Raw genomic sequence first — 13,786 nt, 5'->3', positions numbered from 1 at the left:
GGGCCAGAGACAAAGCTGTGATGGGTCCTCAGCTCATCATCATTCATGTCTGGGCTTTTCTTCTCAGCCAATCTCTGCTGTCTGGTATTACACTCGGTCTAGCTCTAAGACTCTCCTCTAATAGAGCTCAAACGCAGAGCTCGGTGCTGCTCACTTACGTTAATCTCAGTGACCAAGATGTCAGTGATGCTGCCCAGCACAGTCACAAAGTCAAACACATTCCAGGCGTCTTTCAGGTAATTCTGAGAAGAAAAGAATTAGAGAAATTATTCAGGGACAGGATGGAGAGGCTTACAATTTCACACTCTATCACAGAATTATTTAATTGTTTTACTGTGCATGAAAGAATTAGTTCACCCAAAATAAATGAATATTCTGTCATCATTTACTAGCCTTCACGTCGTTCCAAAACTGTGACCTTCTGTGGAACACACACACATTTTTTTTTTGTGGAAGATGAACACGGCTATAAAGATTTTGAAAGTAAATCTTTTCCTCAAAAGCTGACATGTGACAGAAGTTTCATTTTTGGGTGAACTTCTCCTTGAGGAACAGGGTATAAGTGAGGGTATAAGTGACGATACTCACCAAGGGCCCGAAAGCAATAATCTTTATAATACACTCCATTGAAAAGAGAGCAGTGAAAACAATGTTGAGATACTTTAGCATTGCTTCATAAAATTCAGGAGCCCCATGGAACTGCAGGTGTAAGGAGGGAAATATTTTATTTATTTGAGCATCCTTTTTTATTTTGTTACAACAAATTGCATGATTTTCACAAATCGGAATAAAACCAGTGGAAGTCATCAGCAAAAAAATAAAACATAAAAAATAATACAATATTTTTAATATATTTAAAAATTGCAATTTATTCCTGTGCTGGCAAAGCAAAATTTTCAGCTGCCATTAAAACAGTATTCAGTGTCACATGATTCTTCAGAAATCTAATATGTTGATGTAGTGCTGAAGAACCATTTCTTATTATTATCAATGTTGACTGTTGCTTAATATTTTTGTGGTAAATGTGACAATTTTTTTCAGGATTCTTTGATAAATCAAAAGTAAAAAAAAAAAAAAGCATTTATTTGAAATTTAAATCTTTTGTAACATTATAAATGTCTTTTACTCTCACTTCTGATGCATACTTATCTGATAGCTGTCAACTCTCCAAGAAAGGACTGCTACTAAAAGAAAAATAGCCTACTGACCTTCATCATGAGCACCACAGTGTTGAGAGCGATCATGATCATGATGGAGTTCTCAAACGGTGGAGAAACCACAAACTTCCACAAGCGGTACTGAAAGGACTGCTGGTTCTGTGGCATATAGCGGGTCAACGGTTTGGCATTGATAGCAAAGTCAATGCAGGCTCTCTGAGAGAAAAAAACAGCAAAAGAGAAATTAATTCACATAACAGACACACACCTACTGTTATCCATCTTTACATTTCAGAAAAGACTTTCTGAAGTCACATTCTCTCTCTGATACCCAAAACGAATCATACAAAGTGCAGAGACAACTGTGGAAGAAAATAAATAAAACAAGAAAATAGACCTCTAATGGCGTCACTGTGTGTCAGCATATGATTGTATACCTGTTTCTGAGTGGGTATTTAGGTGTGTGTGTGTGTGTGTGTGTGTCTGTGTGTGTGTGTGTGTCTGTCTGTGTGTGTGTGTGTGTGTGTGTGTGTGTGTGTGTGTGTGTGTGTGTGTGGTCTGCCGCAGGCACATGGATTAATCCTGTTACAAATCCCTCCCTGGACATCTGCAGCTGTTACCATGGCTGGCTTCACTGTAGGTAACGTACACATCACTAAACTCTAAAAACACCTCCAGTGTTTGTAACTTTCAGTGGACTCTTATTACAAAGTACAATTGTTTGCTTTATTTTTCTCCCATATAACCGAACAAGATATGAAAACTTCAAGACCAAATTGTAACATTGCCCATTTCTTTTATTATGACATCAAATAATATATGTAAATACCAAATATATATATTTTTAAGATGTTAAATACGAAACAAAAATACTTTTCACCACACCTGCCAATTACTAATGAACTATGAAAACAATATATTATATATATATATAAATACATTATTCAGTTATACCTCATTCTTCTCCAGACTGCACTCTGACAAGGCCTTATCGCCCTGTTCCTGGAATGTGATAATTATCAAGGCCACAAAAATGTTGACGAAGAAGAAGGGGAAGACCACAAAGTAGACCACGTAGAAGATGGACATCTCCATGCGGTAGCCTGGACTAGGACCCAGGTCCTCAAAAGTGGCATCTACAGAGTGCTTCAAAACCCTGTGTACAGACAACATTACATGTAACTGTCATTTCTATTGTGTGACCAAAGTAATATTTTTTTTAAAGAAAATTCAGTGTGTGACAACAGGTCTTAGCCTGAAGCATTTTATATATCTTGCATTACTGAATTTCTAAATACATTGAAATAATTGAATTAAACAATCAAACACTGTGAGGAAAAAGAATTACACAGCAGCTGCAGAACACTGACACCAACAAGCTTGTGAACAACTATATAAATAAAATAAATAAATGCATCACAGACGATTACAATGGCTTTTCCAGCACATTCATGAGCTGACGCTGATTTATGAATGTCTGTCTAGTCGGCCTACTGAGAGCTGTGCTTTATCAGTATCACAGAGCCTCAAAGAGCACCACTTCAAACTGATTATGGCCTTTAAAGTGAGAGAATAAAAGGCCACTGAGGGGTCGGAGGACACAAGGGAAGTGTTTGAAGGGGACAGAAGCTCATAGGTTTCTAATCCCTACAAAATCATACTGAAGAGCTAATGGTTGAACTGTATATAAAGCAAACATCTGTTATAAATGTAATTGGGGTTATGCACAACAAACTTTTGTATTCTGTAAAACTGATTACCTTAAAAGTCCATAGACACCACCATCACTTTATACTGCTATTAACACTTTCTCCAACAAGAGGATGTGATGAGACCTATTTTCTGGTTTGGTAAGGTGGCATTTGACATATACCCCATTAGGGACCATTTCACATGTCTGCTGACTTACGTTGGCCAGCCCTCTCCAGTAGAAACAGTGAAGAGAGTAAGAAACGCCCACAGCACATTGTCGTAGTGGAACTCATATTTCCTCCACTCCCTGGGCTGGGCTGCTACTTCATCCTTATCATAATCCAAGAACAGCCCTCTAATAAGCAAAAAAAAAACAATGATAGAGACAGCATATATAAAGATATACCCATTCAGGACAGAAAGTAGATTAAACCTGGTGCTATCAGTACACCTGGAAGTTTAAAATTAGCAGTAGTAGTAGTAGTAGTAGTAGTAGTAGTACTAGTAGTAGTAGTAATAGTAGTATAAGACTTAGAATAATTTTATAGAAATTACTGACAGAGAGCAAAAGAGAACAGTGCTGAACATAATTAGAAAAATGCATTAGCTCCAGAAATGTTAATAATTTTCCCAACATTTATTTGATTATATTTTATATGGCTTGTTTGTAAAATCCCATAATAGTTTCAAAAACCTACTACCATGCATTCCATAGTTGTAACACCTTATCTCATTAACTCTTCATTTCTCCACTCACTTTTGCATGGATTTGGGAAATGCTACTGTATGCCTGCAGGGGGAGCTGCAGGTGTGAGAAAATGCTTTCTGCTCCTGTATTAATCCCACTCTACCTGCAGTCTTTCTCCAGACCTTTGGACTCGTCTGTGCAGTAGAAAAACTTGCCCTTGAAGAGCTGCACAGCAATGACAGCAAAGATGAACATGAACAGGATGTAGACAATGAGGATATTCAACACGTTCTTCAGGGAGTTCACCACACAGTCAAACACAGCCTATGAGAGAGCAGACACACACACAAACACACTATGGTTCATTAACAATCAGCTACAGATATAAAGCTGAATGCTTTATGCATTTTTATTTAAAAATGTATTTCTTCTTGTCTTCAGATAGGTGGAACCAAAATAGTTTATTTTCTACAAAGCGATTTGCTGTTATGCATTTTTCATTTCAAAATGTACCACATCAATTTTCATGTTTTTTGTTTATATCCTTCTTTGTATTAGTTATTTTCCATATCTATTGTGTACTATCTTACTAGTACTCACAGAGATAATTTTTTTGTTTACACTATGTATACAATGTTTTTTTTGTTTTTTTTTTGTTTTTTTTTTGTTTTTTTTGTATATAGCCCAGCAAAGTGTTAAAAAACAAATTCATAAACCTGACTGATTTCTATTTTGAATCAAATTCTTTAATTCTTTTCATATATTAATCTATCAAAAAATCCTAAAAACAATAGTCACGGTTTCCACAAAATAATTACAATTATAAATATACTTTCCTAACCATGATAGCTGTATTGATGGACTGCGATGAAATGTGTACCTTCAGTTTCGGTAGACGTTTAATGGTCTTCAGTGGTCGCAAGACTCGCAACACCCTCAGGGACTTGATAGTGCTGATGTCTTTTCCCTTGGTTCCTCTACACAAGTCAGAATAAACAAAGGGTGAGTAAATTCAGGATCAAACATGCTGTAGACAGTCTTCATCAAAGGATTCCTACATATCCAGACAAAACACATGGGAATGTGAGTAAACATGATGAAAATGCTTCCATCGGTTATAATGTCAGTAATGAAACACTAGACTAAACATACTCACCTTTTTTATAAACAAGCAAAAAATAAAACACCAACAGCTAATTCTCCAATGAATTAGCATCTTTTGAAATTGCTCCAACAAAGGATTGGTTATTTTCCAAAAGCTCATGCTTTGATGACAGAGTATGAAATACATATATCTTTATTGCATGCAGGTGAAATAGTTAATATTTCTGCATTAATGAGCTCTATCAGAAATGTTAGCTTATTATTGAATGACATTTTAATATTATTCATGCATAAAATAAGAAAGGCAACATGAATTTAACCCAAACGCTGCTGTGCATCAGATTCTAAAACAACAACACTGCACTAATGATAACAAAGAAACCTGTCCTAGAAAAAGGCATTGTTTCTTTTCAGGAATCAATGCTGTTTTATCAAGTCTTTATCAAATTGACATGCTTCAAATGTGTCACCTTGATGAACTGACTGCATAGATCTGAAAACAGTGCATGTATTAATTAAACGCATAGTTAATGGAAGAAAAAGATAAAGGACAGCTAAATAAAACGTAATTCAAGTTATTTCACCCTAAGAAAAGAGCAGTCCCCAGTCATGCTTCAGCTCCTAAATGCTCAAATCATAACCGCCAAGCTAGCAATGTCATTTAATGAAGTAAATGCAAGGACAAGCATAGTCGTTAACTGAATCATGATGAAACACTCCATGGTCATATTATTTGTAAGATATTCCATTCTTTCAAATAACCTTCACTAAGCCTCTATTTTGATGAAGGGCATGTGTTTTGTTGGATGTCTGACAAAATTAAGAGCAGATAAATTACTATATGTGCTAATTTATTCTCCCAATTATCTTATGTTACAACTAATTATTACACGGCTCTCTTGTATATTTGATTCTGATTGGGTGATCATGGTTTTCCGTGGCCAGAAATTTCATACCACCGCCCATGTCAATGCTGTATACAAATAATACAATAAAATTGGCTCAACTTTTACACCGCTCATATCACACCACCTGCAAATGCAAATGATTCCAAAATTGCGTCTCAGTTACTGACAACAGTAAAAATGAATTTTACTGTAATATTGGTAAAGTGTTTGTCTCGTTGCTCGGCTGTTTGTTTTGTACATTGTAATGGATTATGTTGTAATCTTTTTCGCTTAGCGGTTTTAACTATAAAATAATTTCAGTTAAAATAAATATTTCATGCATTTATTTAATTTGGAAAGCAGCCGTGTAATAAGCGGGATAATATACAGTAAGCAGGTCATTATCATTTGCTTTTGTTTGCAGGTACCATTTGGTTCTTCCAGTGCAGCAATGGAAGAGAGAACAACAGAATATCTGATAGTTCATATCGCATCTCATTTATTCACGATCTCTTACTTTGATAAAGCATTGAATAATCATTGCTTTGGCAGGTGTATGATTGTTGATGAATCAGCAGAAAATAAAAACTTCAAGAAATTATTGTGAAAATGCTTGCGAAAAATCCCCAAGCAGTGATTCCTTTCTATTGCACATGGACATATTTCAAAATAAATGACTACAAGTACAAAAGATCTTTCCATGTGCAAGAGCAGGTAACTTTTGCAGATTTCTAGCATTTACAATAATAAGCAAAGTTTCAACTTCACCCCTAGGAAGTGCCAATGTCTACTCACACATGCACAGTTCATACATTCTTCTACAAATCCAGTGTCCACCAATCAAACAGCCAATCAGCAGAGACCTTACAGCATTGTCACAAATCAGCATGGTGAAGTTACTCCTCTGGGCCAGTCACTGGGCTCCACAAGGTCATGCAACTCCACCCATGCTCCCTGATGCACATTAGCCTAGCATGCATTTACTGTACAGGCCTGATGTTTATCCCCCAAACTGACTACAAACTATAAAGAACCTCAATAACGTCCCACTGGACACCCTGGTAACTTTCACAGGACCCCAGATAACGATTATGGTGGAGAAATGCTCTTTCACAACAATACAACATCAATCAACAATCATTAAGAGGTGCTGATGAAAGCTAGCAGTGTTATTGTAGAGGCTCCAACCCTGTACAGATACTCTCACTCCACTAATATGTAGTGACAGTAAAGGACATTATCTCAGTAAGCCCAGGACAATGAGGAACAGAGAAGATTTATCAAGAAGAAAAAAAGAATATCAGGGGTTCCCCACCTGTTTATGTTAAGATGTGATCTAATAAATGAGAAGAACACAAAGCAAAAGGCAAAACATTATGACATGCTGACAACGGAAAGTACCTCTGCACTAACAGTAAACCACATCATCCTTTCTCAACATTGCACATAACATTTCAATGAGAATGAAAAAGGCTTTTATGAGCACCGTCATGCTCTTTTGTGAGGCTAAAACACAGAAGACATAATGTCTTTGATGACTGTCTGATGGAGAAACAGGAAATTGCGGGACTTTTTCAGGCAAATGTTTTGGAAACTGACAAAAAGGAGGAATAGGCTTTGTATGGTGGGTGACACAGACACTTCCATATGGGAAAAATGTTATATCCAGGGATGCATGTTATCTTGGTATCAATTAATTAGTTTATATTAACCCTTACATCTCTTCATTGAAATGATCAGCTATGTCTGATGGTTCCTTGATTGCGTCTGAAATGTAAAGGTATAGATAGAGATTTTTTGATGACAGCCGATAGACTCTTACACAAGCAAAATATCTCCCACCTTAAGGCCATTTCAGAGGGCTATAAAAACTCATTTATATTCCTTAACTTTTAATAATGTATTGTAAATTTGATGTGTTTTTGATGTGCTTCATGTATTTGACTACTTTTATGTACAGCACTCTGGTACCCATTGTGGTTTCTGAAAGTGCTCTAGTAATAAAGTTGAACTGATTTGATATTTGATATTTAATTCTACATGCTAATTTTTCCAATTTTAACATTACAATTACCTTTGCTGTCATCTAACAATCAAGTTAATCCTTAAACGTCTTTATTATTATTTTTATTAACACTGTTGGATTCCATCTTAAGCTAAATATAAGCTAGCTAAGAACTTTTTAAAAAATCTGAATTAATAATATCATACCTAAAAAAAAAAAAGTTTATACTGTTAATTTTTGGTGTTTTGTATTTTATTAATTTAGTCATTATAGAATTTTTATATCAGTGCATCCCTAGATATAACTGTCTTTTATTTGCAGTACATCACACTCTCTCATGTGAGTCCGAAAACATGCAGAAAGATAAGCATGTACAATAAATGTGTTCATGCTCTCATGTCCGCCAATGGAGCATGGATGTGATGTTTAAAGTGAACAATGGTGCAATCACTGGCCAAAAACGCCAGACTTGCCTTGATAAGGCACTTCAACATAACTGAACAGGTCATCTTTGATATGATACAGTATGACACATGCACTGATCATCCTGTCTGAGGTCACTGTAGGGATCATCCAGGATGCTCCATATTCAGTAAGCACCGAAGACCTACTGAGAATGGTAGGAATGTTTCGAGGAAATGAAACCGATCAATAGTGTCTGCCCTCCATGACAACAGAGAATTAAATGACATGGAGAAGAAGATCAAGCTCACTGGCTGCGAATGTGTGAGTGATGCCAAATGATGGATTATGGAGAGGCTGAAACACTGCAGAAGATCCCATGCTTCAAAACTTGCTTATGGGCTAAGCATTACTGGACTCACACAGAGACAGGCAAAAAGACAAACAGTAAAAGAGAGAGAGAGAGACAGAGACAGAAATAAAGACACAGAGAGAGTTAAGGTGTTACCCCATGAAGCTCCTTTCAAGCGATTCCAGGCAAAGAGAAATAGAGGAAGAGAGGAAAGTCAGTGACAGCACGTCTTTGACATGACAACGTGGAAAAAAAACATAAAAACATACAGGAATTAGGACAGATTAGTCAGTACAGCTGAGAGACCCCTTCATTCTGAGAAACCCCTGCAATTCTGAAGCTGTATTTCAAGGTATAGCACCCACTCTCTGTTCACCTTGCCTTACTCATTGAAAATTAGTAGTGACATGCCAGGAAATCATCTCCTTCACACTTATCCTTAAGGTAAGGGTGGCTAACCAAGAATGTCTTGCTGGTAAAATTAGTTAAGAAGCCTAATAAAGAGACACCAGACACCAGGATCTTTAAAGAAAGAAAGAAAGAAAGTCAGGCAGAGGAGAGGTGTATCAATGTGAAGTCAGCACTGCCATAGCAATTAAAAATCTTAACGTTACAGATCTTTTCTATTTCTGTTGAACTGGCAAGTGTTTCTAATAGCAGCTAATAACATTTCCGCAGTACTAAAGTGTTGCAATGGCTCATCCATTAAACCACAAGACATGGGCGAACAACTGATCGTATCAGACAACTCCTTTATTAGCTCCTACACACACACACACACACACACACATTCATTCTTTTAGACTCAATTCTCAAAAGTGACCCACACCTCTGAGAGAAGGACAGGAAGGAAATAACAGATCAGTGGGAGTTTGCAGCAAATTACTGTGTCATTTGTAGATAGACAAGATCAAAATAAACTTCAAACATGGTTAGGTATTCTAATTTATGGGGGTTTAGGCATTTGTAAATTAAAGGCAACTTACGAGAATGCGAATGCCACCAGTGCACCACTGACAACAATGAAGTCCAGAATATTCCACAGATCTCTGAAGTATGAACCAGGATGCAGCAATAAACCTAAATCCACCATCTTTTCAAAGAAGCAGCATAAATATGAAAGATTATTAAGGTGAAAACCTTGACACCATCACTACAGCCATCAAATCACCATTTCTGTAACAGATTCACTGCCTTTACAATAAATTTCAAGACAGTTAGTGGCAGACTTTTTATCATTCGCTGTGAGCAATGTTCGCATTATTTTACAGAATCCTAACAGTGGGAGTTTTTTATTGTGAGGAATATGACTGTTTTGTACAATAAAAGATTGTAGAAATTTTGAATTATGAATCTGTCAGTTACTGTACTAAAACTATTTATGAACACAAGATCATGTCCTGTGATCTTAATTAGACCAACTACTGTAGTTGACTAGTTCTTCAGACAAACTACTGACTAGTCGTTTATGAAAATACATAATTTTGCACGTCCCTGATATTAAGATGGGTTAATGGGCTTCACATAGAGAGATTATCAACAAAACCTTATTTCTGGTACTGAGAGGAATTCTGGATCACTTCTTCTATGATATATCCAATTAAACTGTAATTTACCATAAATTTACCTTAATGACCATCTCAAATGTGAAAACACCAGTGAAGACATAGTCCAAATACTTCAGAACCTATGAAGTGAAAAGGTCATCAAATTTTCATAAGTCATAGGAAAAGGAGGTCAAACACTGACAAAATCTGACTTTGAACATTCAGACCAGCTCAGACAAAACATATGAGTGACTTACATTGTTACGAGGGGCATTGGCTTGGACTGGGTCCTCCGCAGCCAGGGCTATACTGCTCATGGAAATCACCACCAGGATACACATCTCAAAGTAGCGCAGACTCACAATGTAGTGGCACAGACGCCTCACCCTGCACACAAATGCGCACACGCACACACACACACACACACACACACCCCCGACACTATGAGAATGAGGCTGAAGGCAATTACACAATTAAGTCAGTTTCCTAAACATCTTAGCAGACATGTCTGGTAGGCACAGTCAGGTGAAAAATCACCCATGTGGCATTAGTATATAGTAAAATAAAAGTATTACTACATTGTTTCACGAACAGGATTGTGTAGGACAAGTGCATTTGGCAATTGCCCATTAACACACAGCTTTATGTGGAGGTTTATGGAACTGTATGCCTTTTATACTTCAAGATCTTAAAGTTGTTTACCGTAAACACACACATTCAAAGTTCACAACCATTCTTAGAGACTGTTAAGACAAGTAATAAGCAGAAACGTTTGCAGATATATCAGTATTGGTGGTCTCCATCTACAAATGCTGCATGTGAATGTTCAGAATGACTCCCAGCAGTGTTGTGGAAGCTACTTTAAAATTGTACCATGCAGTAAGTAATCATAATTTATAGTAGAAATGACAATCAAGCTACTTTTAATTAAAGTCGACATTAAATGAAAATTCACCCTATCTATTTTCTAAATGCATGTGAGTGATCATATTGTGAACGATTTATCCATTAATTTGTATATATATATATATATATATATATATATATATATATATATATATATATATATATATATATATATATATATATATATATATATATATATATATTTGCTTTGACTAGGTTTTTCTTTTTTTATATAAAATTTCCATACATGTATCTGGATCACTAAAACAACAGATATCTCTCTAGTGATGTATGCCAGAATTCTTTGATCGTTTAGTCCTCTTAAACCCATCTCTTCTTACAATTAATTCTAAGCTCTGCCTCCATCCAATCAACAACCAATGGATAGAACCAAGTCTCTGCCCTAAATGTTTTTATTTTTTGCAATAACTTGGAAGTGTCACAATACGAAAAGATCTTTTGATACTTCAGTTTCATTACGAGACATTTCTTTAAATTACTGTAGATAATAAACTGTGAAACACTACTTGAAAGCAAGAATAGTATGATAATGTGTACTTGACATGCTCATTCAACTGTGCCATGCTACACCAATACTTATCGACAAAAAATTGCTTCTCTCTGGAAAACCTTTTTTGATGTGAGCTACTGTCAAGCTAACAAAAAAATTGTTAAAGGAATTCTTTTTTTTTTTTTTCATTTGTTACATTGCACAAGGGTAAATGTTTAAATGCACATGGTTTTGAAAGCACTGGTACTCATGAATTTTCCACACACACACACACACTTACGGATTATTTGGGCTGAAGATGAACATGGAGCTGAAGGGGAGGATGGGACGATGGCTACTCTGGTTCAGATCCTCCAGATTCTTCTCAGTCATGGGCATCGTCTCACTGTCTATACTGTTCACTGAGAAGACAAACAGATGTCATGTGTGAATTTACACATTTGTAAGCATTAGATCAACACTGGCTTGTTGCCAGTAGCAATGTTAACACCCTTGAAAAAAATGGCACACATATGAGAGTATAAAATGAGTGAAAAATTGGTCACAGTGACCTTATATAGTAGGACTGAATGAGAAATACTAACTGGGTATAAGGGTCGTTTCTCCAGGGGGAGATGTGACGGTCACAGGAATGTGTGTTCCCATTCCTCCAGTCTGACCAATGTTTTGTTTATTGTCTGAGTCTTCAGGTCTCTCAAGACACAATCGGTTTCCAACTGAAGGTTGATGGGGGTTTACAGCCAGGGAATCTCCGCTCATGTCCATGTGTCTGAATCAGTGAGTCAAAATGAGGTTACAGAGGTTAAACACTGGTGTTTTGGTCATTAATGTTTCTGTGTTTCTGAACTAATCTTTTAAGTGAACAAATCCTTCACTGTCAGTTCCAAGCACTGATTCATATTTCAGAACATATTATTGGTTGGACCTACTGAATAAATAGACCCTTCAATGAACGAGTTGGTGTTTTGAGTTTGGATCGACTCAGAAAGTCACTGGGATACAAACCGACTCAGAAACAAACTGGGACTCAAACTAAATGAAAAAAACGTCTCGTTCATGAACTTTTTTTTTTTGAGTCACATATGTAGATATGCACATTTTATTAAGTCAATAAATGTTTGCAAACAAATCTGTTGAGTACATAAATTTGTTTATATAATATAAAAAGTCACTGGTCACCACCCACTGGGGTGTAATGACCTAAAAAAAAAATGAATCAATGAACAAATCTCAATGAGTCTTTTTGCTGAATGCATTTAAGGGAATCATTAAGACAAATCAGAATTTCCACCACTGCTCATTTGAAAAGGTCAACAGTCATGTAGCAACTGGAATGTGGTTCAGTTTTCTTGGGAACTTGAGAACAAATGTGCTGCTAAAAAAGGAGAAAGTTTTACCTGTGGCTGTGAGACTTGCCCTCCTCCTTCTCTTCATTCCCTTGTTGCTCGTCTCCTTCCAGCGTGGACTGAGCTTTACTGGTACGTAGTCTGTGCTGTCTCCTCCCTCCATTACCTCCATGTTCGCCCCTGGAGCACCTCTCTCCCCCTCTTGTTTCTGAATGTGAGCCATCCTTCTGCCTGGACCACCGTTCGCTCTTCCCCACAGCACTGACCACTCCGTTGCCCTCTCTGTTATGCCTGTGGGAGTGATGGTGACGATGTTCTGTCTCCAGACTTCCCTCATCAACTGAGCTCTGGTGGTGATGTCTGCGGCCCCCCTCTCTGCTCCGGCTCCTGTCACTCTTCCCCTCCTTAGACCGTCTCCCATCATGCTCCTTACTGCGGCTGTGATGGACGTGATGCCGGCCTTCTTTGTGTCGACCCGTGTAACCATTTTCACTGGTCTCATTGGAGGGACGCTCTCTGTGACGGTGGTGCTTGCGTGGTGGGTGTGACTGTGGGGGCTCTATCACAGGGGGGACTCGTTCCTCTGGTGTGCCGCCCTCCCCTTGCAAATCCTGGGGTTTGTCCCAGCCTCTGTGGGTACTGATGGGACCATCACAACGAGGTTCCACCACCAGAGGCCGGTCCAGGTGGGTTTTCATGTCAGGGCGGAGGTGAAGGTTAGTGGTCAGCCGGGGGTTGAGCTCCTCTTGGTACAATGCCTCACTGCTGGCCCGTATGTGCATCCGAATCTGTGTGGTGCGATGCTCCCACACGGACATCATTTTTAGAGAGCGCTGCGGTTCTTTACTAGTGGAAAGAAGATTTAAGGAAAGAAGTGTATAAACCTCAGACAGATTCAATTAAAAAACAATTAGCCATGGTGTTGAGGTTAGTCTCCATCCATGTCTAGACCCCCTTTCAAGATGTTGATTTCTTGTTTGCTTTATTTTAAAAACCCTTATTGATTTGAAAATTCATTTTGGATGGCTGAAACTCACATAAATTAAAAGTTTTGTAATCTAGACCAGAAGAGGGTTGAGTTTGAGTCAAAACCGAGACTCAAAGAAGATGTAGTCTTGTAGCAATGGGACTTTTCACTATTTGTATCTCTCCACTGTGTTCATGGTTGGAAAGATCCTATAGGACTATA

At 37.5% G+C, this 13,786-nt stretch overlaps 1 protein-coding gene across 1 annotated transcript in view; it reads right to left on the bottom strand.

The window, feature by feature from the left end:
- LOC132139723 (probable voltage-dependent N-type calcium channel subunit alpha-1B) overlaps positions 1–13,786 on the bottom strand; it is a 105,458-nt gene that overhangs the window by 18,573 nt on the left and 73,099 nt on the right. The window contains exons 20-34 of the mRNA XM_059548301.1: positions 12,649–13,443; positions 11,836–12,020; positions 11,532–11,652; positions 10,092–10,221; positions 9,915–9,974; positions 9,274–9,380; positions 8,444–8,455; positions 6,844–6,864; positions 4,418–4,514; positions 3,701–3,861; positions 3,067–3,204; positions 2,112–2,313; positions 1,209–1,373; positions 589–699; positions 159–242 (exon numbers count right to left, since the gene is read on the bottom strand). Of these exons, the coding sequence (XP_059404284.1) occupies positions 159–242; positions 589–699; positions 1,209–1,373; positions 2,112–2,313; positions 3,067–3,204; positions 3,701–3,861; positions 4,418–4,514; positions 6,844–6,864; positions 8,444–8,455; positions 9,274–9,380; positions 9,915–9,974; positions 10,092–10,221; positions 11,532–11,652; positions 11,836–12,020; positions 12,649–13,443 (2,389 nt within the window). The remainder of the gene's footprint in view (positions 1–158; positions 243–588; positions 700–1,208; positions 1,374–2,111; positions 2,314–3,066; positions 3,205–3,700; positions 3,862–4,417; positions 4,515–6,843; positions 6,865–8,443; positions 8,456–9,273; positions 9,381–9,914; positions 9,975–10,091; positions 10,222–11,531; positions 11,653–11,835; positions 12,021–12,648; positions 13,444–13,786) is intronic.

The sequence above is a fragment of the Carassius carassius genome, chromosome 4 (genome assembly GCF_963082965.1).
Source record: "Carassius carassius chromosome 4, fCarCar2.1, whole genome shotgun sequence".
NCBI lineage: Eukaryota > Metazoa > Chordata > Actinopteri > Cypriniformes > Cyprinidae > Carassius > Carassius carassius.
The sequence above is the reverse complement of the archived record's forward strand: the minus strand, read 5'-3'. Positions and strand labels throughout refer to the sequence as shown.